Source organism: Schizophyllum commune (assembly GCF_000143185.2).
Source record: "Schizophyllum commune H4-8 unplaced genomic scaffold SCHCOscaffold_5, whole genome shotgun sequence".
Taxonomy (NCBI): domain Eukaryota; kingdom Fungi; phylum Basidiomycota; class Agaricomycetes; order Agaricales; family Schizophyllaceae; genus Schizophyllum; species Schizophyllum commune.
The window spans coordinates 2384860-2406467 of record NW_026089542.1 but is presented as its reverse complement, the minus strand read 5'-3'; the positions used below and the strand labels follow the sequence as shown (position 1 = coordinate 2406467).

General features: G+C 55.9%; 10 protein-coding genes across 10 annotated transcripts; 6 read left to right on the top strand and 4 right to left on the bottom strand.

Moving 5' to 3' along the window:
* Positions 1 to 689: 689 nt before the first annotated feature.
* Positions 690 to 2229, bottom strand: SCHCODRAFT_02623439 (Mov34-domain-containing protein). The gene is made up of 7 exons (XM_003036736.2): positions 2098 to 2229; positions 1648 to 1905; positions 1432 to 1578; positions 1290 to 1381; positions 1146 to 1237; positions 933 to 1085; positions 690 to 878 (listed from the first exon to the last, which is right to left on the bottom strand). The coding sequence occupies exons 1-7, from the start codon at positions 2169 to 2171 to the stop codon at positions 798 to 800; spliced, it is 897 nt and encodes a 298-aa protein (XP_003036782.1). The 5' UTR covers positions 2172 to 2229; the 3' UTR covers positions 690 to 797.
* Positions 2230 to 2295: 66 nt separating this feature from the next.
* SCHCODRAFT_02623433 (uncharacterized protein) lies at positions 2296 to 2798 on the top strand. Its single transcript, XM_050345177.1, has 4 exons — positions 2296 to 2361; positions 2414 to 2446; positions 2508 to 2587; positions 2642 to 2798. Exons 1-4 carry the CDS (start codon positions 2341 to 2343, stop codon positions 2661 to 2663), a joined length of 156 nt encoding a protein of 51 aa, XP_050200648.1. The 5' UTR covers positions 2296 to 2340; the 3' UTR covers positions 2664 to 2798.
* Positions 2799 to 3291: 493 nt separating this feature from the next.
* Positions 3292 to 4682, top strand: SCHCODRAFT_01166241 (uncharacterized protein; the record flags this gene model as incomplete). Its single annotated transcript, XM_003038100.2, has 4 exons — positions 3292 to 3347; positions 3461 to 3602; positions 3685 to 4015; positions 4168 to 4682. The coding sequence occupies 4 exons, from the start codon at positions 3292 to 3294 to the stop codon at positions 4680 to 4682; spliced, it is 1044 nt and encodes a 347-aa protein (XP_003038146.2).
* A 694-nt stretch (positions 4683 to 5376) lies between these two features.
* Positions 5377 to 7553, top strand: SCHCODRAFT_02623428 (uncharacterized protein). The gene is made up of 10 exons (XM_050345176.1): positions 5377 to 5585; positions 5635 to 5672; positions 5727 to 5944; positions 5994 to 6324; positions 6375 to 6428; positions 6484 to 6914; positions 6966 to 6978; positions 7031 to 7180; positions 7237 to 7338; positions 7408 to 7553. Exons 1-10 carry the CDS (start codon positions 5548 to 5550, stop codon positions 7422 to 7424), a joined length of 1392 nt encoding a protein of 463 aa, XP_050200647.1. The 5' UTR covers positions 5377 to 5547; the 3' UTR covers positions 7425 to 7553.
* A 298-nt stretch (positions 7554 to 7851) lies between these two features.
* SCHCODRAFT_02730943 (uncharacterized protein) lies at positions 7852 to 9750 on the top strand (the record flags this gene model as incomplete). The annotated part of the gene is made up of 6 exons (XM_003038099.3): positions 7852 to 8341; positions 8388 to 8413; positions 8465 to 8655; positions 8703 to 8982; positions 9094 to 9147; positions 9197 to 9750. Exons 1-6 carry the CDS (start codon positions 8271 to 8273, stop codon positions 9748 to 9750), a joined length of 1176 nt encoding a protein of 391 aa, XP_003038145.1. The 5' UTR covers positions 7852 to 8270.
* Positions 9751 to 9793: 43 nt separating this feature from the next.
* Positions 9794 to 10315, bottom strand: SCHCODRAFT_02266393 (uncharacterized protein). Its single transcript, XM_050342228.1, has one exon. The coding sequence runs from the start codon at positions 10174 to 10176 to the stop codon at positions 9838 to 9840; it is 339 nt and encodes a 112-aa protein (XP_050200646.1). The 5' UTR covers positions 10177 to 10315; the 3' UTR covers positions 9794 to 9837.
* Positions 10316 to 10328: 13 nt separating this feature from the next.
* Positions 10329 to 12828, bottom strand: SCHCODRAFT_02623420 (general substrate transporter). Its single transcript, XM_003036735.2, has 14 exons — positions 12559 to 12828; positions 12484 to 12508; positions 12371 to 12429; positions 12299 to 12321; positions 12235 to 12244; positions 12123 to 12187; positions 11885 to 12071; positions 11807 to 11836; positions 11429 to 11753; positions 11059 to 11369; positions 10910 to 11009; positions 10778 to 10856; positions 10640 to 10722; positions 10329 to 10575 (listed from the first exon to the last, which is right to left on the bottom strand). Exons 1-14 carry the CDS (start codon positions 12803 to 12805, stop codon positions 10455 to 10457), a joined length of 1665 nt encoding a protein of 554 aa, XP_003036781.1. The 5' UTR covers positions 12806 to 12828; the 3' UTR covers positions 10329 to 10454.
* A 216-nt stretch (positions 12829 to 13044) lies between these two features.
* On the top strand, positions 13045 to 15276 carry SCHCODRAFT_02623412 (SET domain-containing protein). The gene is made up of 5 exons (XM_003038098.2): positions 13045 to 13503; positions 13551 to 13764; positions 13813 to 14031; positions 14090 to 14709; positions 14830 to 15276. The coding sequence occupies exons 1-5, from the start codon at positions 13401 to 13403 to the stop codon at positions 14949 to 14951; spliced, it is 1278 nt and encodes a 425-aa protein (XP_003038144.1). The 5' UTR covers positions 13045 to 13400; the 3' UTR covers positions 14952 to 15276.
* Positions 15277 to 15513: 237 nt separating this feature from the next.
* Positions 15514 to 17284, bottom strand: SCHCODRAFT_02623410 (uncharacterized protein). Its single transcript, XM_050345175.1, has 6 exons — positions 17152 to 17284; positions 16992 to 17092; positions 16786 to 16939; positions 16316 to 16731; positions 15875 to 16260; positions 15514 to 15823 (listed from the first exon to the last, which is right to left on the bottom strand). Exons 1-6 carry the CDS (start codon positions 17172 to 17174, stop codon positions 15626 to 15628), a joined length of 1278 nt encoding a protein of 425 aa, XP_050200645.1. The 5' UTR covers positions 17175 to 17284; the 3' UTR covers positions 15514 to 15625.
* A 102-nt stretch (positions 17285 to 17386) lies between these two features.
* Positions 17387 to 21283, top strand: SCHCODRAFT_02623407 (glycoside hydrolase family 3 protein). The gene is made up of 19 exons (XM_050345174.1): positions 17387 to 17743; positions 17794 to 17854; positions 17908 to 17934; positions 17991 to 18107; positions 18158 to 18347; positions 18403 to 18416; positions 18472 to 18562; positions 18617 to 18683; positions 18733 to 18748; positions 18796 to 18871; positions 18925 to 19015; positions 19069 to 19587; positions 19646 to 19681; positions 19740 to 20085; positions 20141 to 20171; positions 20223 to 20385; positions 20435 to 20526; positions 20578 to 20656; positions 20711 to 21283. Exons 1-19 carry the CDS (start codon positions 17663 to 17665, stop codon positions 21164 to 21166), a joined length of 2553 nt encoding a protein of 850 aa, XP_050200644.1. The 5' UTR covers positions 17387 to 17662; the 3' UTR covers positions 21167 to 21283.
* Positions 21284 to 21608: the final 325 nt, after the last annotated feature.

Sequence of the window (21608 nt, the reverse complement as noted above, 5' to 3'; positions counted from 1 at the left end):
CGTGACCTTTGTGACCATTCTCCGAGTCCCGGCGTCCTGATCTTTCCAGCCTTGTCCAGCCATGCAGGTGCACAAACGAGCCTCTCCCCGCCGCCTTTCACGCCCAAAAGAGCTCAAAGACGACGGCCCTGGGCGCCTAACGTGTTCTTGCCTGATCGTCACAGTTGTACGTACTAGATGCCCGGTTCATTCCAGTCTGTACCTGGTCCGTTCATATCCGTCGAGGTCCATAACTACCCCAGCTCTCCCTTTTATCGCGATGCGATCCCCCGCGTTATGACGGAAAGGAAGATGCAGGGAACGTCGCGTATTGTGAGTCCGCATCGAAAGCAATGTGCTCTCTGCAATCGTGGGAAGATAGCGTTGCCGGCAGGGCGCATGCTGCCTGTAGCTATGCCCAAGTCCAGAGCTTCATTTGCGAGCTATGTCCGTCGCCTTCGTGAAGCTTCATGTGAAGGCAAGCCCTCCTTCTGTGAACAAGCTCAAGGCCGCATTGCCCTCGCAATGAAAACCTCTGCTCCCGGCGTAGGCGGAGGGTGCTTTTTCCTCGCATATGCTCAGAGGAGGTGTGCCAACCGCGAGGCAGCCTACCCGGTGAAACCCTCTCCCGCGCGGAGGCCGTCGGACAGCGATAGAGCACGGATGACTTGGGGACGATGATATCGCCTGCAGCCTGCCCGCCCATCTCTACAAATCGCTGCAGATGCGTGCCGGCCCAGAGCAAAGCTCTGGCCACTTCCCGTGTGTGGGATTGCATTCCCGCTAGTGATACATCGACTAGGTATACAACAACTTCACTATGGTGCCAAAGCCAACCGCGCGGAGACCTCCGCTTGCGAGCGGACGAGGTTGGCGAGGTAGGTGAGCATGAGGGTGTCCTGTAAGGATGTGAGCAAAAATGCTGGATATTTTTGTCGACAAAAAGAGCGCACCTGGAGGCTGGCCTGGAAACCGCCCTTTTCGAGGTCTTCCGTGCTCGCGCCGAGGGTGTCCATGAGGTACCGACCGACTGCTGGGTCGCCCTGGCGCTCGCCCGCGAGCACCGCGCGCACGTAGGCGAGAACGCGGTCGAGCATGGTCATGACCTGCGATAAAAGAGACCCGATGAGTCGGCGATGGGATTCGACAGCTACAAATATTCTCACCTGAGTCAGAGTCTCCTCCAAGACCTGAAGGTCGGTGAGCGGCTGTGGTGAGGTCGACGACGGCTCGGCGGCGGTTTTCGAGAGGAGATCAACTGGAGGCTGATGATTAGATTGTACCGGGTGGCTGCGCGGGTTCGAACGCACGTCCGCTTCTTTCCGCATCCTGGAAGCGCAGTTCAACGGGTATAGGTGCGAAAACGCAGTTCTCTGGACGAGGGTTGACACCGACGGGGGAGCTATAGGGTATGAGATATCTGAGGCGAAGGTGTAAGACAACTTCACTGACCTGACGAACGCCTTGACACCCGCTTCCTGGCCGGGTTCGACGCCAGTGTTGAGCGCGACATGTATCGCCTGATGCGGTACAGTCTCTTGCATGTAGAAGTTTTGGATGAGAGCGGAGTAGGTATTCAGGTTCGAGCCCGTGGAGTACCTATCAGGACGCGATTAGATCTACGATGACGGAAATGCAGTTGAAGGGCGAGCGAGGGGGAGTACTGACCATCCGACAATGACCTCCTTCGGGTTGACCTTGTGGTGCAGATCGTATACGGCGCGGTGGTACTCCATGTCGACGGCGACCTGCTCGTCTGTTTCGCTGTGCAGTACCGCGAACGAAGACCGGACTTCGATCTCGGTCTCGTTACGCGTCCCAAGAAGGGTACCAATAACGCGCTCTTGCGTATCATTTCGACGCAGGTAGTGGTCAAGGATGGAAAAGAGGGCGACGGGGTGGATCGTCACTTTCGTTGGCGCGCGCCTACATGTTCAGATGTCCGATCATGAAGAGGGGGAGAGGTAGCCAGTAGTGGGAATGGGCGGGGGATGAGATATTGTAAGGGAATGTGAACCACGAGAGAGGGTGCACATGTCGGGCAGTATGATGTGTTGAAGCATGGATGGAAGGCGCTCGATCAGTAGGGTCGTACGCGGGAAAGCGCGATGGACGCACGAAATGGCTTGTGGGGCGCTGCCATGCGCTGCTGGCTGGAGCGTAATTGCCGACGTCGGGGGTCCCAACGACATTGTTCGACCTGATTTTGCGTGGGGAAGGAGAACAAAGACTTGGGTACAAGGCTGGTCGCGAAAAGGAAAGTGCACCCTTGATTGAAAAAAGTGCGCACGTGGCACCGCCCGATCCGGACCCCTTCATCCCAAACCACCACGACCGCGTCCCCCTCCAACCAACGAAAATATGCCGTCTGAAGATACCAAGGTGCGTAGTTAGGTCGGGGAGGGGATTGGGATGAAGCTGACACGCTGAGCAGGAGCGCATTGCCAAGTTCATTGAGATTGGACGCGTATGTGGTCGCGCAGCATAACGGACGCGTGCGGTAGCTGACTTTGGGCGCGCTTTTTCAGACCATTCTCCACTACGGCTGGGTACCGGCGGTCATCTACATTGGCTTCACGAGGAGCAACCCGCAGCCGTCGCTCATCAAGTACGTCCTGCGTTGTCGTTGTCAGTTGCTTTCGCTGACACGCGCTTTCCTTAGGCTCATCAGCCCTCTGGCGTAATGCCGTCCACCACCACTCGTCTTGTGCCCCTTGTATCATAGCATACGCCTAATTGAATATACCGCGCACCGCTCTATAATATCTCGTGTCCCCGCAAGTCTTCTGGCCGAACCTGCAAGCCCTGGGACATACGCACGCAAGCCTCCAATCGTGCGTACTTCCACCTCTCCTTTCTCCATGATTACATACGTCGTGGTGGTACCGTTGGTACCCTGCATCGACAAGTCCCTGGGACTTTGGTACCTGTAACCGCTGTGCTTCCGCATGAGGCTGGTTTAGGTCACTACTCGTACGTCGACGTGAAGATTTGACAAGGCCAGATATGATCATCTTCCCGCCTCAATCAGTGGATCAAACTGTGTACTGATGTACTCTCTTCAGACGGTGTGCATTGGCGGCGGCGCGCTCAAAGCGGCTGTGACCTGGTCACTTGCACAGTGACTGATGGAGTTGAGTAGGCGCCGAGTTTGCCTTGCTTCGGACGCGAGGCCGCGTCATCCCTCAAGTACGTGCATGAGCAGGAGTACGCGGGCCTACTTTCGTAGCTCGCCGTCGACAAGCCTTTGACAACTATGACTGCAAATGACCCCCCACCATATAATGACAGATTGTGCGTCCTTTCCACACGATGGAGGGCGTATACCCTGATACATCACAGCGGAGAGATTATCGCGCCTCTGAGGGGTGCGTATCGCCGCGTAAATGGTCTTGTTTATCTAGTAACAGCCCCCAGCCGAATTTGACGTCCTCAATGGGTCAATCGCCTCCCTCAATCAAGAGAATAAAACGCTGAAGAGTGACCTCGACCTCTACAAAAATGCATATGAATACACGAACGCCAAGCTGACCGACACTCGGAAGGGCAAGGAGGAAGCGGAAAGGCAAAGAGACCAAGCGTCCCTTCGAGCGGAACGCGCGGAGGAAGAGCTAGAGAAGGCCGTTGTTCATGGCGATACGCACCAGATGAAGGTCAGGACCATCACTTCTCACCCTCTAGCACACCAACTCAAAATTTGCGTAGGGACACCGCGTCACGGTTCTGCTCGACGGCGACGGCGCCATATTCAATGACAGCTACATCCTCGAAGGCCAGGCCGGCGGGCACAAGGCGGCCCAGCGCCTGCAGGCGTCTATTGTCCGGCACTTGAAGGACACACTGGGAGACGCTGCTTACCAGATATGGGTCCACATCTTCTTCAATAAGCGTGGTCTTGCGGACACTCTGAGCCGCATGGGTATCATCGGCAACAAGGAACTTGACGAGTTTGTGCTGGGATTCAACCAGTCTACAGAGCGGTTTACTATGCTCGATGTCGGGAATACGAAGGAGGCAGCTGATGCGAAGCTGAGGGGTGCGAATGTCCGGCTCTGTTTGGTCAATGAAACTGATAGATGAGCTCAAGTACTTCTTGAAGACGAGACTCGCTTGTCTAACACCGTGAGAGTATACTTTGCTGGTATGCACAGTCACTCACGAGGTGCAACCAATCTAATCATTCCTCAGGCTGCCACGATAACGGCTATGCCAATACTCTGCGTACTCTCATCACGGAGGGTTTCCGCGACAAACTCGTCCTACTTCGCGGATACTCGGACATGGCCTCGGAGATCAACAAGCTCAATCTCCACGACTTCGCCGTACCCGACCTATTCAGGACCTCCAAGATCGTCAACCCACATAGCTTTGCTTCCAGACAGGCGACAACCACACCCCACGTCATCTCTTCCCCTAGTTCGTCGACCAACATATCCCAACCCGACTTCGGCTTCAAGCCAGATGGCACTCCCGTGTCGGGTACAAGCTCGCACGCCTTACAGTCGCCCCAAACTGACTTGAGACGCCTGCTAGCCGAGACCCAGACGCGGCAGTCGCCAGACAGGCAGCGTCCTGTCACTGGTCCTCCGCCGGGCCTCGCCAACTTGGGAACTCGACCTTTCAGTAATCCGTCTCCAACGACGCAGACCAAACCTTCTGCGGGACAGCAGCCTCTCAAGCTTGATCCTAACAAGGTAGACTGATATTCTTGCGGCGCTATTCTCCAGAGGCTGACGAAATCATTGTAGCCCGTCTACTCCAGTACGTCGCGTCGAGTATACCTCGTTCCTTTGCTGAGCCTAGCGCGCCCACTGGCAGATAACCCTCGACCTTGCCTCAGTTTCTACCTGCTGGACTATTGCGCGCATGACGAAGACTGCACCTTCAGTCATGACTACGAGATATCTCACGAAGATTGGACGAGGATGCAGAAGGACGCGAAGAATATACCCTGCAAGTGGAGTACGTCGAATGCTTCCGCGCGGTCGGCGCGACTGACGGACCTTGTCCACCAACAGGCCCTTGTAGCTGGGGAGATGATTGCATCTACGGACACGCTTGTCCAAAGGGGCGCGCTTGCGAATTCTACAAGAATGGGCGTTGCAAGTTTGGTGGAGGTGCGCAGTAGTCGGTGGTTCCCATGATCTTGCTGAATGCTGACGCTGAGCTGTCGTAGGCGATAAGCATAAGTAGTAAGGTGATCGCATCTAGTAAGAGCTGGTCGTCCATATTACGCTACCCAATTTCCATCCCCACCTCCGCCTCAAATAAATGCGGGTGCCAATGTTACTGAAATCTCTGCGGGCCCAGACCGATTCTTACTCCCTTTCCGGGGTTCGTGTCTGCTTGCGTCAACTCTTAGTGCGTGTTCATCGCAGCTGGTGCGGCTGTGACCGTGTACCTTTCTTCAGTGGCGGTAGCGCGTCTTAGTGCAGGCAGGCGCCGAGCTTAGGCCAGCCTTGCTGCTGACTCGAGGTTGCAGCACTTGGCGGATGCCTGCATGAGGCGGTTGGCTCTGAATCGACTGACGCTGCTCAGAGCTCGCCACAGGACCTCCTTGCAGCCCCCATGGCCAACAGTCCTCCCGCGTCAGCGGCTGATGCCTTGTACGTCTTCCGTTCATGCCCGAGCGCCACGCCCGCTGATACTTCGCAGTGACGAGCTGGTTTCGCCGCTGCTCTCGCCGCTGAGAAGTGAGTTACGTGGCTCTGCGCTGCCGCATGACTCTTGCTGATATCCTGCACCAGGCGAGTTCGATAGACTTAGCGGTTTGATTTCGTCCCGCGACGAAGAAATTAGGGCCCTGCAAAGCGAGTTGGCCCTGTACAAGAATGCATACGAATCGACGAGCGCCCGACAAGTCGCTGCCGAGAAAGAGAGAGACGACGCCGTCCGTGTTGCGGAAGCGATTAGGAAGGAGCTTGAAGACAGCCAAGCGGTCGCGGATGGCTTGCTCCAGGCGAAGGTGCGTCGGCGTCTTAGCCAACTCGTAACTTGCGATAATCTGGATGCAGGGTCACCGTATTGTCGTTCTGGTTGACGGCGACGGTGCTATATTCGACGATGACCTCATCGTCAGAGGACAGGACGGCGGCCACAACGCTGCCCAGCGTCTGCGATTGTCTATCGCTTCGCACCTGAAGGAAACGCAGGGCGACGCGGCGTATCAAATCTGGGTTTACGTTTTCTTCAACAAGCGTGGTCTCGCCGAGACCTTCAACAATATTGGCTTAATTGGCTTCAAGGAGTTCGACGACTTTGTTCTGGGCTTCAACAAGTCCAGCGAGCGCTTCATCATGGTGGATGTTGGGAATACTAAGGAAGCTGCCGACGCCAAGCTGAGAGGTGCGTGAATGGCGATTTTTTCCACTGCTGTTCATTTACCTTTGGTGCAGCGCTCCTGGAGGACGAGGCCCGCATGCCCAGCACGGCAAGGGTCTACTTCGCGGGTGCGTGATGCGTTTCTCGTCTTCGACGTCCTGCTGATATCATTCCGGCTGTTAGGCTGTCACGACAACGGCTACGCGCACACGTTGCGGTCCCTCATCACCGATGGCTACGGCGATAAACTGGTGCTGCTGCGCGGTTACTCCGATATGGCCAAGGAAATCGCTATGCTCGGTCTGCCTGACTTCACCGTACCCGATCTTTTTAGAGCCTCCAAGATCGAGAGCATATGGCGAAGCCCCCAGCCGGCGCACCAGAACTTCTTCCCTTCGGCAACAATGCCTGCCTCCGGTTTGCCTGAGTTCTATAGTTACAATTATGGTGCAGGCGCGGACAATGTACCACTTCCTTCGTCGCCTGCTGTTTTATCGGGCCGTCCTGATCTCGTCGAGGGCGGCTTCGCGACCTTCCCCAATGTTCCGCAAACCCCCTCGTCCAGTAACACACCGCCTACTCCATCGAAGGCTCTTAAGCTGAATCCCAAGAAGGTATGTAAATGTACCGCTCCTTCGTTGCTCACGTACTCATCATCCCCATAGCCTTTCTGGACGAGTTCGTCACTGCGCCGTACTTCTGAGATATCGCTCACCCGAAACGACCCCAGATGATCCCCCACCATGCCGCACTTTCATCCTGCAGAAGCAATGTCTGCTCAAGAAGTGCAAGTACAGTCACGACTACGTCGTCTCCTCCGAAGACGAGGCTAGGATCCGCGAGGAGACGCAGAGAATGGCTTGCGAACATGCCGTGGAGGGTGGGTCCCTCCTTGAATGCGTATTTTCGTCCAATTGACGGTCTCCGCGCGCTCAGGTAAGCAGTGCCCTTGGGGAAAAAGGTGCATCTATGGGCACACTTGTCCGGATGGTCCCACCTGCGTCAAATATAAGAATGGAAAATGCAAATTTCGCGGAGGTACGTATCGCTCAATGTGCACTTCTCTCGCCGACTCAGCTTCCTCAATGCTGATACTACCTTCAATAGCCGATATGCACAAGTGAGACGCTCGTGAAGCGTCGAACTCTACCAACGCCACGCTATCCACCTTCGCCCCTTCCCGCACATGTACTTTTATTATTACGGGCGTTATCAAGAATGCAACATCTGTCACGCACTTGACTGCCCTGCCGAAGCCTGATTTTGCTTGGGCGATGCAACTTTGAACTATGCAAATATAGTCACGTCTACGACGTGTCTCCTCCAGACGTAATCAGGATACGGGAGGAAACGAAGAGGTCAGTGCCCTGTCACTTGTTTTTGAGAGATCCTTGTGAGCGCTCAAGAGAATCGCTGACCAGTGGGTATTCCAAGAAGGACGCCGTGGTTGGGGGGACCGTTGTATGTATGCATATGCTTGAGCAGAAGGCCCGGCTTGTAAATCGTACCAGCATGGCTGATTAATCTTCCGTGCAGGTGCGTATGGCTATCATTTCCGACGAGTTTGCTCGCCGAGCGATTTTCCGTCGCTGAGGGAGGATCATAGAATCAATCGCTATATGCGGCCCGTCCTCGCGCCTTCGTCAGAAGGCGCTATACGAACAATGGCTGTTTCTCGCCTTACGAAGCATGTTATAGGAAAAGCGGATACAGCATATCGATAGTCCGAGGCGTCGGAAGGGCGACTGCCGACACTGCCGTCAACCTTTGCGCAAATTGGAGATTAGTGTATTGCAGGCGGCTGGGAATGTACAAGGTCATTTGAGCAGGATCAGAGCCTTGCCGCTAAGGAGACCGCATCATGGCAAGCGCCGGTCAGGCGTGCTTCGCTTCCCACCCGGGACACTTGACGAGAGCCGCCATCGGGCTGCACCTCTCAAGACCAGACAACGTTGGGAACCATCTCTGACATGGGACGGCGACCGATCGAGTTGGCGCCCTCGACCGTCATGCCCATTCCCGACTCCTCATCCGATCCATTGTGCGTGCCCTGCGATGTTTTCTTACCGAGCTCATCGTCCGCACAGTGAGCAACTCGTCGCACCGCTGAGAGGTGTGTGATGTAGCATGCGTCCGCCTGCAGATGTAAATAGCAGTGCTCTAGCTGGATACAGCCAACTCAGGGAGTCGATTGGCGATCGCGACAAGGAAATCGACAACCTCAAGGTCGAACGCGACTCGCTCAGGCACGCGTACGAAAAACTAAGGAGCAGCAACAGCCAGCAGTACGCAGAATTTTCCGTCCTGGAAAGACGTCGCAAGTCACTCGGTGACATATCCCTACCCGACAGATCGGTACTTTCGACTCCTTTGTAACGGAATGCGTGCTGACATGAACGCAGGATCCCCGGGTCGTTGTCTTTCTCGACGGCGATGGGATACTTTTTGATCAGAACCTCGTTTCTCGAGGGGAGCAGGGCGGGTTAGATGCTGCGCGACGATTGAGCGACGCAATAACCTCGCATCTCAAGGAAACCCTAGGAGATGCAGTAGTCGGACCACGACTACGTATCTGGATGTTCGGGTTTCTCAACCTGAACGGCCTCGCCTCGGCCTACAATAGGGCCGACATCGCTGACTTCGCGAACGTCAAACATTACTCGAGGGTTCACCTCATCCAGCGTCCGTAACATGATGATCGACGTCGGAGGGACCAAAGATGCGGCAGACGACAAAATCAAAGGTGCTTAGCCATCTACGCGGTTTGCCGATGCGCAACTTGACGGATTTCAGCCCTCTTGGATGACTACGTTCCCATGCCCACAACCCTTCGCGTGTATTTCGGAGGTGTGTGGACCGGTCCGCGTTGCAGCTTTGCGCATGACGCAGTCTACAGGATGCCATGATAATGGATATGGTGCTATTCTCCGCACTCTGATCACCGACGGATACAAGGACAAGATTTATCTGCTTCGCGGATACAGGGACATGGCCAACGAAATTAGCAAGCTCGGCCTTGCTGAATACACCGTGCCAGGCCTTTTCAGACCTGACAAGATTCCACCGAGAGCAGTCAAGCTCAGCACGGACCCTTCGACTGCTCTCGCCCACGACTCTAACAACACTTTGAGCTTCTCATCAGACGAAGCTGTTTCCCCAGGAAGTCCGGCCCCACATGCGGGGCCTTCGAACCCTAGCACACACTCACGCTGGGAGGCCAACTTCTTACAGCCTGACGAGTCATTGGAACTCGAGCCCGAGCCCGAGGTCGAGGTGAAGGTGGCTTCCCAGCCATCTACTTCGTCTCCGGCAACAAATTCTATCAGGCTCGGCCGCTCGGCAAGCGACAGCTCATTGAGCCAGTTACTACTGCAGAGTGGTATTGCGATGCACACGTTCGATCCAAAGAAGGTAGACACATCCACAGACTACCACTTGCTCCCCCGCTAACCTGTAACTGTGCTCGTAGTCGTATTTTGCACGTGCGTTACTGGCCCACTAGCTTGTCGTGAACCACTGATACTGATTCACCCTGCATTAGACTCTCCTATACCCTGCATTTATTTTGTCGCGCGCGGTTATTGCACGCGCAAGGGTTCGTGCAGGCATAGTCACGAATACTACGTGACCGAAGAGGACAGGGAGAGGGTTCTGAAGGAATATCGCATGAATTGCCCTTGCATACATATCGCGAAAGGTGTGTTTATTGGTCCAGAAGCAGCGGAGTATCTTGAGAGTATCACGCTTGCAGATAAACACTGCAACATGGGCAACGACTGTATCTATGGGCACGTCTGCCCAGAGGGCCCGAAATGCGCTTCGTACAAAAAGAGAAAATGCATATTTGCCTCTCGTAAAGTTCCCACTCCTGCACATCTTTGCGCTCGCTAACGTGAGTTTGTAGCGAACTTCCACCTTTGATTGGGTATCGACCTGTTTGCAGGGTTGCGCTTTGAATGATTGCCTTTACGTCAAGGCCTTTGCGCTCGCTTTGCGCGTCGTATCTACCAGATGGCTTAAAGCCTAAACTCGTCGAAAGCCTCGATTGGGGTTGATATGATTGCGTTTGAATTGAAGAATACAATGCCTGTGCTACCCGGAACCGAATTATATCCCAAAATATACATCCTTTGTCCAATGATACTATGTATTTGCTACGCCTGTGCGACCTCGACGACCTGCTTTTCCCCGTTGCCCTCAACGACTGCAACTTTCCGCTTGCGTATGGACGCCCGAACGGGATGGGGGTCGGTGAAGATCTCGTCGAGCTCCTCCCTGTGAAAACGAAGGAGGTCAGACAATTTCGAAGAATTTCAAGGTGGAAGGAGGAATAACGCACAATGTTCGCCCCTTGGTTTCGACGGCGAAGAACCAGATCATGCAGCATTCGAAGATATCCCAGACGACGTAGACGATGTAGTACTAGAAGGGGCTTAGTGTCAAACTCACAGGGGCGACGGGAAAAGACAGGTCTTACCTTCCACTTGATCCGCTCAAGTGCGATGGGGCCAGCGTACGTGTTGACGAAGCTGGCGCAAGATACCGCGAGGGAATAGCTACGCAAGATGTGTCAGTACTCGCTCGAACGTAGCCTGCGTAAGAGATTAACCAAGCCATGCCCTTTGCGCGCGTGTTGTAGTGAAGGACTTCAGCCGGGTACAAGGCTTGTAGCGGCGTGTACGTCAAGCTGTACACAAAGCCGAACAGGACTAAAAAGCGAGTTAGCACCCACCTCGCTCACGTCCCGCGACAACTCACAAATGAACGCAATCGCCGAGTTACTCCCCGACTTGCTGCTCCCGGTCTCGCCGAACTCCGCCGTGCACGCCGTCGCAATCGCGAGCATGGCAGCGCTGCAGAGCGTACCCCAGAACCACATTCTGCGGCGCCCAACCTTGTCCGTAAGGCTCGTGCCGATGAGCGCGCCAACAGCGGAGACGATGGTGTTGACGAAGTTGAGGACGAGACGCGCGCGCTGGGACTCGACTCCCGAGTTCTTGAAGAGCACGGTGAGGAAGTAGCCGAGGCCATTGCCGGACCACTGCCCGAAGAAGGCCATGAGAAGCATCCTGCATATGGAGTCACTTGGTGAACGGCCGACAGAGAAGTGCGTGCAGGACAGACTGACATGAATGTCCGATACCGTGCGTTGGGGGTGTTGACGAGCTCGGAGTAGTCGTACCAGCGCTTGTCGCTGGCGTTCTGCTTGATCGCGTCCTCGAATTCGCGCCATTGGAGCTCGACGAGGGGAGCATGCGGGTCGCCTGCGCCGTGGTATTTGGCGAGGATGGCGCGGGCTTGCTCGGGTTTGCCCGTAGCGAGGAGCCAACGGGGGCTTTCGGGGAGGAAGAGAGAGAAGATAATAAGGATGCCGGCTGGGACGAGCTGGATGGCGAGTGGTGAGCGCCAGGACGTCGTGCTCTGCAGCTGCTCCGTGCCGATGGCAATTCCAGCTGCGGCAATGATGAGCCCCATGACCGGAGTCGCAGAGAGACAGAACACGTACTGCAAAGAATTGAACCCGCGTAGTATGAAGCTAGCACTCGTTAAGTTATACATTTCTTTCGTTGGACGATATCCTTACTGTTGTACAAGCCCGTGAGTCTACCACGCCACTGTGGTGGTGACATCTCTACGACGTATGCAGGGCACGCTGTCGTAGTGATTGAGACGCCGAATCCGAGGACGAAGCGACCGCCAAGCAGGTAATCGGTGTCCTTCGCCACGGTGACGACGATGGCGCCAACGGCGATGATGATTGCGCCGAAGAACTACGATGGATTGAGCATTGACTCGCACTTATAGCGAAGACCTTGACTTACCATGCCACCGCGGCGACCGAGACGGTCAGCAATGGGTCCCGCCACGGCCATACCCGCGATTTGACCTGGGTGATGTGAGAAGCTTGCAGCGCATCAGAGCGGTTCAGCGTACCAATGTAGTACTATGGAGGTCACTGTCAATGAACAGGACATGGAAGGTAGGTTGCGATGCTTACAATACCGAAGATGATGGCAGTCACTGAGGTCTTCTTAGCTTGTGAGAGCCTGCGACGATCAATGGGTCTCACCAGTGCCAACTCCTCCGCCTGCATCGTCGCCGGATATGTCGAAGTAATCCAAGTATTGTCTATATTAACGCGTTCAATTCAGGGCAATTATGTTCTGATCGGGGAGTACTTACTGCATGCCATTCACCGCGCCCATGACTACAGAGATGTCAAACAACCTGAACATCACACTGGAGCTTGGCACACACCTTGACCGTCAAATCCATTCGACATGCTGCCCATAAACGCGACCGCCAAGATTGCGAATAGTCTGATAGATGACCAGCTGTACGGGTCGAGCTTCTGCTCGCTGACAGCGAGAGCATAGTCCGCGTTCGTGACCTCCAAGACCGGTGCAGCCCCTGGTGCTGAAGGCGCGACTGGGGAAGCGATACGCTCCTTCTCGTCCGTGCTGTGAGCGCTGCTGCTGCTCGCGCCCTCGTGTGTTGGTGCCATAGCGTTCGTGTACTCGATCGTGTGCGTTGAGAGAACAGAGGAACGTCGGTGGGAGGGCGCGCAACTTTTATGGGCGAGGGAAAGGGCCCGTAAGGCGGTCGAGGTGGGGAATTCACCGGCGGGGTGTCAGCTGAGCGTTAGAATCTCCGTTGAATGGGCAGGGGCAATAGAGTGCGTGCGCTGATGTCCGAGTACGTATTGCGTGCGCCCGGGTCGGCAGGGAGGATGACCCCTTGCTTCTTCCCGACGGCCAAGTTGTCTACTCTGAACGTTTTCCGAGGCTGGAAGACATGGAGGAAAATCCAGAGGATATCCTGCTCGACGCGCAGGGGTCTGGACAGCGGCCAGGGGTCGACGTCGTGAGGAGCAACCACGGGCGGACTTCGGCAATGGACCGCTGGAGGCTCTCAACGGCTCTGACGCGGAATCTGGGACAAGTGCCCAGGCGCGATAATGTCTCAATAGAACGATCAACAGAGAAGCCGAGCGTGCGGAGCAAGTAGCGTGCCCCGCGGGAGCAACATGGAGTTGTCCTCTTTCCCCGGAACTTCCCACTTGCTCGAAATACAATGGAATTGCCAAATGCGATACAACAATGGGCTTGACAGAATCTCCCAAGGCCGTCGACCTCAAGAATTGGCTGCAGAGCCATGGTGGAGGGTTTCATCAATCAGTGAGGCTCGTGTCAGACGACTCAGGTCAGTCACCACCACGTCCTTCCCGAAGCCTTGCTGACAAGTCGTAGAGACGAAGGGAATCAATGCAGTCGCCCTACGTGACATCCCTGCCAGCGAGCCGGTCGTGTGGTGTCCCATAGACCTTATCGTCACTCCTCAGAAGGCGCGCGAAAGCATAGCGATCGCTTTGGGTCTGACAAATGCGGTAAGGCAGGCAAGTGAAAACTGGTCTGAACGTCAATCGATCGGTCTATACCTCTCTTTGCATTCATTGCTACCTAAGTGAGTGGCTGCTAGCAACCATCCTTTATGACGATACGATCATTGCAGTAACCCCGCGCTGTCGCATCGGCCATACGTGGACCTACTCCCACCCGCCAGCACGCTCCGTGCAGCGATCCATTTCACCGAGGACGAGCTCGCTGCCTTCAGGGGCACCAACCTCTATGGCGCGACAATCGATCGACGACGATTGCTCGAGGCTGAATGGCAGAAGTCCCGAGATCTTCTGCGGACTTGCAAGCCCGAGCTTGCGGATTTGCTGACCTGGTATGGCCGAAGTTTGACTCTCCGAGCGCCCATGGACTAAATCTTTATCAATACTCAGGGACCTCTTCGCGGCGTCTACTACCCACTATACGTCACGGGCCTTCCCGTCCAGCATGCTGGAAGAGAACCCTTCTCTGCAGGTCTCTTCGCAGACTGAGCCGGTTCTCATCCCGGGCGTCGACAGCCTCAATCACTACCGCGCGCGCCCGGTAACATGGCTCGTCGAGACGCGCCCAGTCGGACAGCGCCCCGTTGTTGTAAACGAGCGCGTTCCTGCCGATGCTCCGCCTTTCGTCGCGGTCGTGCCCTTGACAGAAACGCCTGCCGGCGCGGAGATCTTCAATAACTATGGCGCGAAGCCGAATGCGGAGCTCATCCTCGGCTACGGCTTCACCCTGGAGGACAACACGGACGACACGATCGTGCTGAAGCTCGGGGGCGGCGGGGAATCCTGGGAGATCGGCCGGCGGTGGAATGAGGAGTACGAACAGCTGTGGCGCCGCATACTGACGAGCGTTGCCGCAGGGGACGGGGGGAAGGCGACATTCGAAGATCGCCTGGAGGCGGCGGAGATGCTGATGGACATGGTACAGCAGAAGCTGCAGGCATTGCCCGATGCGACGGCAGCGCGAGCACTACGTCCTGAGGTTGCGGTGATGCTCAAGCATTATGTCGATGGTGAGTGGATTGTGGGACCCAATGGATGGTTTGGGATGGCCAATGCGTCTCATCTTCAATGCTTCCAACACCGTCCATTGCACCTGATATTCGCTCCCTCTGACGCCCCGTCGCTTCTAGGACAACGCGAGATCCTACAAAGCCTCCATGCATTTGCCGAGAAGCAGGAGCAAGAGGCCATCGCCGCTGCAAAAGAGCAAGGCATTGAGTTGGTCTTCGACGAAGAAGAGGAAGGCGCGTAACCAGGAGATAGACAGATAATTTCCGAGGTTATCGTCTGTCTCATCTCTATCTGCGTCTAAGGGCTCTCGTCGCCAGTGGAGACGTACCGCTCGGGCCTGCCAGTCAGTGGCTCTTGCGTATGTCTTCCGAGTACAGTCCGAGGCGAGCGACGAGCATTGTCCGCTAGTGTCTGCGGGCACTGAACGAGCATGCTATCTCTTCCTATCTACCTACGCCAAGCATGACGTTCCACGACAAGTATGCCTGTTGCATCAAGAACTGTGCGCGTCCGATCGTCGCGCGTCTTGCGCGACTTCAGGATGAGAAGACTTCGCGAAGAGGGTACGATATGACGTAGCGCCTGTTGTCGACGAAGGACATCTGGCAAGGAAGGCAAAGTATACACAGAAGCCAGGTACCGGGAAATCACGCACGCCTTGTAGCCAAGACCTTGCTCATAAGCAGGCTCGTGCTGCGAATGGTTGTGACCGCACATGTTAAACCGTGGGCAGAAATTTGTTGTTGGACCCACAACTTAAGCCGGCACTTGCCGACAAGTGTTTTTTGCCTCCCCGAGCTTTCTTCCGGTAGACAACAGTACAATATCAAGTGCAAGATATAGTAGAGTACAAATAGATGCAGTACATGAAATCCAAATATCCTCCCGGGGAGCAAAAAGCCCAGAGGTACACTCCTATAGGTACACTCGTCTCAGGTCAGCCGCCGCCGTTATGCGCTTGCAAATGGGGCACAACTTGGTCGAACCAAGGCAGCGCAGCCAGCATTCGCGACAGCAAGTATGCCAGCATCCGGTCGATACCGTCGGCTCGTTGTAGGGGTCTAGACATATTCGACAGAGCAAGGAAGTCGAGGATGAGATGCGGGCAGATTCCTGAGGACGGATATGAGGACACGAAATAGCAAACGTGCAAATGCCACTGACCAATAGATCAACCTTCTCCTGCAACGCCACGATAAGTGCCTTCTTATCACCCTTTCGCTTCGCAGCCAAAATCGCAAGGTCGATCCTATCAGCGTCCCCAACGCCCATAACCTCCTCCATCTCGGCCTTCGCGTTCTCGACAGCGGAGCGCTGCACGACCTTGCCGTCAGCGATGAGGTCGCGAAGTGTCCGGTGGTCGGAGTTCAGGTCGTCTCCCTCAATGTCGATCTCGACGTTCTCGTCTGCATCAGCTTGTGGGGGCTGTACGGGGACGATGTCGCCCTCGTTGAATTGGGGCGCGCCGAACATTTCGGCATCGTCGCCGTCGACATCTATTTCTTCGTCGATGTCTTGTTCGTCCTCGTTTCTGGTGTGGAAGCCGGTGCCTGCGGACGTCAATCAGCATACGCTGCAGAGGGTGATAAGGACTTCAACGCTTACCCCGTACGTCTCCTACGTGGCCTATGTGCTCCGCGTCGCCACTATCCTGCCAGACGACTTCTTCAGCTTCTCGCTGAGCAAGCTCCCGCTGTCGCTCTTCCTCTATTCGTCTGCTTTCGTTCGCCACGCACGCATCAACGTGCGCATCGAGGACATCTTGGTCGCCGTGGACAGTCGTCGAGCAGACCGGGCAGATAATTTCATTGCGCCCAGCAGTCATACTTCGGACAGGTCGCGCATCCTCGTCCTCCTCGCGAACCATGTCCTTGAGTTTGGCATGGCGTTGTTTGCGCCGGCGCCTAATGCTCTGTATCGCCTTCTCGCCCTGATAGAGGGGATCTGAGGGGTCTCGCGCGCTAGCGGAGGAGAAGGACTTCCTAGCCCGTATCGCAGAGCGCCGACTCGCATTGCTGGGGCTGCCACAATGGTCAGTAGGAGCGACATAAACTGTAGGAGTAGTGATGACTCACCCTTCCTCGCGGTCATCTTGGTATACTTCTGGAGACCCGACATTGGCGATGATCTCGTCGACGCGCTCGGACTCGAGCTCCAGGTGTTTGCCCATTAGGCGCAGAGGGATTAGCTCGCTGCATACGGGGCATGGGCGCGTCTCTGCACGCTTCGCTGGGCCCTATTTCAGTGAGAGCCCTACCCGTGCGCCAGAGGAGCAACGTACGTTTTTTCACTGGAGGAGGATCAGACGGTGCAGGAGACAGGGACGAAGTGCTATCGCTATGGTGTAAAGCAGTAGGAGGGTCCCTAGTGCGCTTCTTGCCTCTGTAAAGGGAACTCAAAATTAGAGGTCCGTAAATGAGCAGCTTGAAGGAGGTCCGCACTTTGAGGAACCGCGGGCGACCATGAAGATGTAGTTTGTGCGGGAGTTGCTGAGGTATATGTATACAGAATTTGTGGTATGTGGGTCCACGCAGGATATGACCGTCTTGGGCTGGATTCGGCTGAAGGTCGCTGGATGAGGATGAGTGCCCGATTCGATCTCGGCCACGTGGCGGACTTGCCCACCCCGCGGCAATCAATTCTGGAACAATAACCAGGGACGCGTTCCGTTTCCCCAGATCTCCCCCTTCCCTCTCGCCCTCATGAAAGCCGCGAGATCGCACCTTTCGAATCGTTTAGCCGCCAATTCCACGCCCAGAGCGCAGGCGTCCCCGGACTTCCAGACAGGATAACGGTCAGGAGGAAGAACTCCCCGCGAGGGGCTCCCTTTGCCAATCCGAAGTTACCCCGAGCCCCAGTATACGTTATAAAGTACCCGGCTGGTCGCGCGACGCTCACGGGAGCTCCTCCTTTCGCGACCTCTCACGCACGCTTTACGGCCTATCTGCAGCTATGCTCCCACCCGATTTCGACATCGATGAGGTTCTCTCCAAGCTTTCCGTCTCGCAGAAGGTGAAGCTGCTCTGTGGCAAGGTGAGCACCCGTGTGATCACTGGGGATATTGGCCAACTGACACCCTCTAGGGATGGTGGCATACAGAACCCATTCCCGAAGTAGGGGTACCCTCTATGCGAATGAGCGACGGTGCGTCAAGGTTGCACGTATGTGTACTTCCTCGGCTCACAGCGCATACATAGGACCCAATGGTGTACGCGGGACGCGATGTAAGTCACGTTCTGTCGATTCAAGCCACTTTCAGCCTCTAATTCTGCATCGACAGTCTTCAATGGCGTTCCTTCGAGCGCGTTCCCCTCATCCACCGGTCTTGGCTCCTCCTTCGACATCGACCTCGCCGAGGAAGTAGGCAAAGCCTTAGCGGACGAGTGTCGCGCCAAAGGTATCTATCAATCTACTCCTACCCTGAACCACCTTTGATGACGGCGCCAGGCTGCCACATCCTCCTCGGGCCTACCGTCAACACCCAACGCTCTCCTCTCGGCGGTCGTGGCTTCGAGAGCTTCTCAGAGGACCCAGTCCTCAACGGCACAATTGCTGCCGCATACATCAATGGTCTGCAATCGAAGGGCGTCAGCGCGACCATCAAGCACTTTGTTGCGAATGACCAGGAGTTTGAAAGGTCAGTTCGGCGTCCGTATACTTCTTGCCGACCTCGTATTGACATGAGTTGCCAGGTTCTCCATCAGCGGTACGCACCGTCAAGCACTCAATATGAATCTGGACGTCGTCTGACCCGCATACAGCCGACGTCAGCGAGCGCGCATTGCGCGAAATCTACTTGAAGCCCTTCCAGATTGCGCTAAAGAAGGGGAACCCATGGGCCTTCATGTCTTCGTGAGTGCGCATACATGCTACCCAAGTCTATTGACTAAGAACTCCTTTTACAAGGTACAACCGGGTCAATGGCTTGCACGTATCTGAGGACAAGCGCCTTCTGAATGACGTGCTTCGCAAGGTGAGCTCGCTATCTATATCTTCAACCGTTTATCTGACTTTTGCCAAAGGAATGGGGCTTCGACGGTAAGCTAGACCGACCGAGCTTCATCTGTTTGCTCAACGCCTCGGAGGCCTCATCATGAGTGACTGGATTGGCGTATATTCGACTACTGCGAGTATCAAGGCTGGTCTTGACCTTGAGATGCCGTACGTTCAACGGAGAAATGAAGACGGTCGAGATAACTTATCACTGTCAACAGTGGTCCGACCGCTATGCGGGGACGCGCTATTGAACGTGCGATGGCAGGCGGCAAGCTCGACGTCAGCGACCTTGACTTCTGCGTCCGCCACGTGAGTTGCTCTGTACCAATGACCATCACGATGTGCTCAGAAGTTGCCTGCAGATCCTCGGCCTCCTCAAGCGCGCCTACGCCTCCGGCATCCCCTTCGACGGCCCCGAAGAAGGCCTCGATACCCCCGAGGTCCGCGCCCTCCTCCGCCGCGCCTCCGCCGACGCCACCGTCCTCCTCAAGAACGACAAGGGCGTCCTCCCCCTCAAGCCGTCCACCAAATCCATCGCCGTCATCGGCCCGAACGCCAAGTACGCCATGACCTCCGGCGGCGGGTCCGCGCGGCTCTTGTCTACCTACACCATCTCCCCGCTCGAGGGCATCGAGGGCGAGGCGAAGAAGATCGGCGCGGAGGTGCGGTACAAGATCGGGGCGACGAGCCATAAGTATCTTCCGTTGCTGGATGGGTATATCAAGCAGGCGAATGGGGAGCCGGGCGCGCTTGTGGAGTTTTGGAACGAGGAGCCGTCGGAGGATTTCACGTCGGTGCAGGCGAACTTGAGCTCGAGTATGAAGCCGGCGGTGTGGAGCACGCCGACGAAGAGCACGACCTGCTTCCTTATGGATGGGATTGTGAGTGCAAAAGCGTGGAGGTCAGTATGGCTACTCATCATCATCATCATCATCACAGGACGCATCGAAAGTCAACTACAAGTGCTGGATTCGGGTAAGCTATTCCTGCTTTCCTTGCCGACAAAAGGACGCGCACTCACCCACCCCTACAGTTCAGCACCAAATTTACCCCCGACGAATCCGGCGACTGGGACTTCGGCCTCAACCTCGCCGGCCGCGGGAACCTCTTCCTCGACGGCAAGCTCGTCATTGACCTCTCCACCAACCCCGAGCTCGGCGAGGCCTTCTTCGGCCTCGGCACCGTCGACGTCAAGACCACCGTCAAGGGCCTCAAGGCCGGCCAGACGTACGATCTGGAGATCAGGATCAATAGCGCGGACTTCCAGGCAAGGAGCAGCCCATTCGAGTGTTATGGGGGGATTAGGTTGGGCGCGATGCCGTCGACGGATCCGGAGGTGGCGATTAGGGAGGCGGTGGAGGTGGCGAAGGCGTCGGATGGTGAGTGGCAGTTTGGTGAGGTGGTGGGGATGTGAATGCTTATGGCGTTGGTCAGTTGCGTTGTTGATCATCGGGTTAAACCATGAGTGAGTTCGGTGATCTGAGTGAGAAGGGAGGTCGTACTGATTACTCTGCAGCTGGGAAAGCGAAGGATTCGATCGTCAGGACATGAAGCTGCCGGGCCTCACGAATCGCCTGGTTTCCGAGGTTCTCAAGGCCAATCCCAACACCGTAGTGGTCAACCAGTCGGGCACGCCGGTCGAGATGCCGTGGATTGATGAGGCGCATACTTTGCTGCAGGTATGATCCTTAACTGAGCGAGGTTGATCAGGGGCTAAAGCTCCTTTAGGCGTTCTACGGCGGAAACGAAGTTGGCACGGGTCTGGCGGACGTACTGTTCGGCAATGTCAACCCTTCTGGGAAGTTGGCGCTGACGTTCCCGTGCGATATTGTCATTCTGCTTGCTTGAACCCTGTGCTAACGTGCAGGCAGGAAACGTCTTGAGGATAGCCCCTCTCACCTTTTCTTCGGCAATCAGGGCGAGACGCCCGGTCGGGTGCTCTACAACGAGGTAAGGCGATAACGCATCGTCTTTGATTAATGTCTCAGTTCACTTTCACTGTAGGGTATCTACGTCGGCTACCGTGGCTTCGAGAAGCGTGACCTCGCACCTCTTTTCCCCTTCGGCTATGGGATAACCTACTCTTCCTTCGAATACTCCGACCTCTCCCTCTCGCCGCTATCCGACAAGGGCGACTTGACGGTCACTTTCAAGATCAAGAACACCAGCGGCATCGCTGGCCGCGAGGTTGCGCAGGTCTACGTGACTGACCCGGAGTCGACGGCCCCGAGGCCAGCGAAGGAGCTCAAGGGCTTCACGAAGGTGGCACTGCAGCTGGGCGAGACGAAGACGGCGACGGTGGCGCTGGACAAGGATGCGTTCAGCTACTATGACGAGAGGAAGGCGGCTTGGGTGGCGGAGAAGGGGAAGTTTGGCATCTGGGTCGGCGCGAGCTCGGCGGATATCAAGTTGAAGGGGGAGGCTGAGTTGAAGAAGACGTTCACCTGGACGGGCCTGTAAAGACAAAGTGTCATTGTGTGTATCTGTATGTAACTATCGCCTGTACAAGTATCGATTGAAGAACCTCCGTGTATGCAGTTCATGGTCGCTTTCTCTTCATATTGCGGTGTTTTGGTTGAAGTTCAACCTTGCACGTGAATGTCACGGTTCGCCTTCCGGGCTCGCGGGCCGCAGCGGACGCATTCCATCAGCAACGGTCGCGCTTGCCCTGGGACTTGGCGACAACGATGCAAGCTGGCCGCCAATGATCTGCGATTGAGCCCGTCTCTTGACCGCAGCCTGGTCGATCCGGCTCCCTCCTCCTCCTCCCTCCCTCTACCTCTCTTTGTCCTTGCTTCAGTGGTCTGGCACCCTCCTTCGTTCGCCTGGTGCAACGTCTCCGTCTTTTCTCGGTTCTTTGTCCCTTTCTCCTCGTCAGAGAACACCCGGCGGCAGTCACGAA

Coding starts and splice junctions, on each gene's coding strand:
- SCHCODRAFT_02623410 (XM_050345175.1), bottom strand. CDS start 17,174: ATGGTCGCCCGCGGTTCCTCAAA. Junction 17,093..17,151: donor GTCGCCCGCGGTTCCTCAAA/GTGCGGACCTCC, acceptor TTCCCTTTACAG/AGGCAAGAAGCGCACTAGGG. Junction 16,940..16,991: donor TCCTCCTCCAGTGAAAAAAC/GTACGTTGCTCC, acceptor AATAGGGCCCAG/CGAAGCGTGCAGAGACGCGC.
- SCHCODRAFT_02623407 (XM_050345174.1), top strand. CDS start 17,663: ATGCTCCCACCCGATTTCGACATCGATGAGGTTCTCTCCAAGCTTTCC. Junction 18,563..18,616: donor CCATGGGCCTTCATGTCTTC/GTGAGTGCGCAT, acceptor TCCTTTTACAAG/GTACAACCGGGTCAATGGCT. Junction 18,872..18,924: donor GGTCTTGACCTTGAGATGCC/GTACGTTCAACG, acceptor CACTGTCAACAG/TGGTCCGACCGCTATGCGGG.
- SCHCODRAFT_02623428 (XM_050345176.1), top strand. CDS start 5,548: ATGGCCAACAGTCCTCCCGCGTCAGCGGCTGATGCCTT. Junction 6,325..6,374: donor TGCCGACGCCAAGCTGAGAG/GTGCGTGAATGG, acceptor CCTTTGGTGCAG/CGCTCCTGGAGGACGAGGCC. Junction 7,181..7,236: donor TTGCGAACATGCCGTGGAGG/GTGGGTCCCTCC, acceptor CCGCGCGCTCAG/GTAAGCAGTGCCCTTGGGGA.
- SCHCODRAFT_02623439 (XM_003036736.2), bottom strand. CDS start 2,171: ATGTCGTTGGGACCCCCGACGTCGGCAATTACGCTCCAGCCAGCAGCG. Junction 1,382..1,431: donor GGTGTCAAGGCGTTCGTCAG/GTCAGTGAAGTT, acceptor CATACCCTATAG/CTCCCCCGTCGGTGTCAACC. Junction 1,086..1,145: donor TGGAGGAGACTCTGACTCAG/GTGAGAATATTT, acceptor CTTTTATCGCAG/GTCATGACCATGCTCGACCG.
- SCHCODRAFT_02623433 (XM_050345177.1), top strand. CDS start 2,341: ATGCCGTCTGAAGATACCAAG. Junction 2,362..2,413: donor TGCCGTCTGAAGATACCAAG/GTGCGTAGTTAG, acceptor CACGCTGAGCAG/GAGCGCATTGCCAAGTTCAT. Junction 2,447..2,507: donor AGTTCATTGAGATTGGACGC/GTATGTGGTCGC, acceptor GCGCTTTTTCAG/ACCATTCTCCACTACGGCTG.
- SCHCODRAFT_02266393 (XM_050342228.1), bottom strand. CDS start 10,176: ATGTGCAGGAGTGGGAACTTTACGAGAGGCAAATATGCATTTTCTCTT.
- SCHCODRAFT_02623412 (XM_003038098.2), top strand. CDS start 13,401: ATGGGCTTGACAGAATCTCCCAAGGCCGTCGACCTCAAGAATTGGCTG. Junction 14,032..14,089: donor CTTGCGGATTTGCTGACCTG/GTATGGCCGAAG, acceptor ATCAATACTCAG/GGACCTCTTCGCGGCGTCTA. Junction 14,710..14,829: donor GCTCAAGCATTATGTCGATG/GTGAGTGGATTG, acceptor CGTCGCTTCTAG/GACAACGCGAGATCCTACAA.
- SCHCODRAFT_02623420 (XM_003036735.2), bottom strand. CDS start 12,805: ATGGCACCAACACACGAGGGCGCGAGCAGCAGCAGCGCTCACAGCACG. Junction 12,430..12,483: donor GGCGCGGTGAATGGCATGCA/GTAAGTACTCCC, acceptor GCGTTAATATAG/ACAATACTTGGATTACTTCG. Junction 11,370..11,428: donor GCACGGTATCGGACATTCAT/GTCAGTCTGTCC, acceptor CTCCATATGCAG/GATGCTTCTCATGGCCTTCT.